This window comes from Numida meleagris, unplaced genomic scaffold (assembly GCF_002078875.1).
Source record: "Numida meleagris isolate 19003 breed g44 Domestic line unplaced genomic scaffold, NumMel1.0 unplaced_Scaffold687, whole genome shotgun sequence".
NCBI classification, from domain to species: Eukaryota; Metazoa; Chordata; class Aves; order Galliformes; family Numididae; genus Numida; species Numida meleagris.
The window spans coordinates 1,594-3,443 of NW_018364902.1; the positions used below are offsets into that span (position 1 = coordinate 1,594).

At 65.2% G+C, this 1,850-nt stretch overlaps 1 protein-coding gene across 1 annotated transcript in view; it reads right to left on the reverse strand.

Moving 5' to 3' along the window:
- The window catches only part of LOC110391972 (WAS/WASL-interacting protein family member 3-like), a gene marked incomplete at its 3' end in the record, with an annotated part of 2,255 nt that extends 561 nt beyond the window's left edge, over positions 1–1,694 (reverse strand). The window contains exons 1-4 of the mRNA XM_021383920.1: positions 1,362–1,694; positions 910–980; positions 763–822; positions 473–660 (exon numbers count right to left, since the gene is read on the reverse strand). Coding sequence (XP_021239595.1) covers positions 473–660; positions 763–822; positions 910–980; positions 1,362–1,380 — 338 coding nt within the window. The remainder of the gene's footprint in view (positions 1–472; positions 661–762; positions 823–909; positions 981–1,361) is intronic.
- Between the last annotated feature and the right edge of the window lie 156 nt (positions 1,695–1,850).

Consider the following 1,850-nt stretch of genomic DNA (forward strand, 5'->3'; position numbering starts at 1 on the left):
CCCCCAGAACTCTCATAGGACCCCACAGAGGTGGGGGGGCACAGAGGAGGCCCCCACTGGGCACGGGGCGGGGGGAGTTGAACGGACTCTGAATGCCCCCCAGAACCCCCATAAAACCCCACTGGGCCCCATAGAACCCCCAGAGCCCCCATAGGAACCCCCAGAACCCCCATAGGAACCCCCAGAACCCCCATAGGACTCCATAGGGCCCCCAAACCCCCATAGGACTCCATAGGGCCCCCAAGACCCCCACACGGCCCCATAGGACCCCCATAGGACCCCCTCAGGGCCACCCCAGACTACATAGGGCTCACATAAAACCCCATAGGACCCCCCAGGACCCCCATAGGACTCCCACACAGCCCCACAGGGACTCTCAGGACCCACATATGACCCCAGGACCCCCCAGCACCCCGAAAAGACCCCCACACAGCCCCATAGGACTCTCAGGACCCCCATAGGACCCCCACACAGCCCCATAGGGACACTCAGGACCCACGTATGACCCCCCAGGACCCCCCCAGCACCCCTACACGGCCCCATAGGACCCCCAGGACGTTCCCAGGGTTGGGGGGGTGGGGGGGGGTTGCTCACTATGGGGCGGGCGCGGAGGGGCGGAGCCATGCGTAGAAGCTCCGCCTCCAGGAGGGGCTCCTTGCTCTGTGGGCGGAGACAAGGTTGAAGGGGCGGGGCCAGGAGTCACGTGACCCACCTAGTCACGTGACCCACCTAACCCTCCCCCCCCAACTCCAGTGGGCTCACCTTGAGCAGAGCGACCAATAGGGAGTGAGGGGCAGAGTGGGGGCGGGGCTTGTACTGCTCCTGTTGGCATAGGTGCTCATTGGGGGCGTGTCCTCGCTAAGCCCCACCCCCCCGATGGGTGTCATCCAATGAGGGTGGGGCACTCACGGTGGGCGGAGCCGCGGCGGGGGGCGGGGCCTGGGGAGCGGGAGCGGGGGGGCTCGGGGGGAGCCCTTGTTCTGCGGTAATTAAAAGGGAAATGAATATGCAAATCAGCATGCAAACTTACACGCAGTGACAGGTACACAAATGATACGCAGATTAGCACTCACTCCTTAAGCTCCGCCCACTCCCATAAGCCCCACCCACTCCCTAAACCCCGCCTCCCCCAACAAACCCACTCACCCATAGGTCCACCCCACCCATAGGCTCCGCCCACTTCCCAAGCCACGCCCACCCACCCCATAAGCCACACCCACCCCATAAGCACCGCCCACCCATCTCTTAAGCCACGCCCACCCTCTGCTCCCACCCAGCCATGTGACACCCACGCTTCCGAGTCCCACCCACTTCCGGCCCCGCCCACTTCCTGGTCCCCGCCCACTTCCGGCCCCACCCACCCACGCGGTGCTGCCGCATCCGCGTCTCGAGGCGCTGGCAGAGCCGAGGCCCGAAGTGCCGCAGAACTGCGGCGTCACGACCCGACCGCAGCGGGAGCGGGTAACGGGACAGCGAGCGGAGCGCCTGGGGGCACAGGAGCAGGGGTCACCACGGGGTCAAGGGGCACGGGGTCACCACGGGGTCAAGGGGCACGGGGTCACATGTTCCCAGCCCCAGAGCCCCACGTGTTACGCTGTGTGCTCTACGTTTCGTTCCCGTGCTCGATGTTCTCATACTTTACAGCCCACAAGCCACATCCCACGCCCCATAAGCTCGCACCCCATAGCCCAAACCCCTCACACCCCATATCCCAACCCCCACCCCCCACATCGCGCACCCCACGCCCCATATCCCACACCCCCCGTCTCATATCTCGCAGCCCATATCCCACACCCCATATCTCATGCCCCTCACCCTGTACCCCACACCCCATATCCCACCCCCTCCAT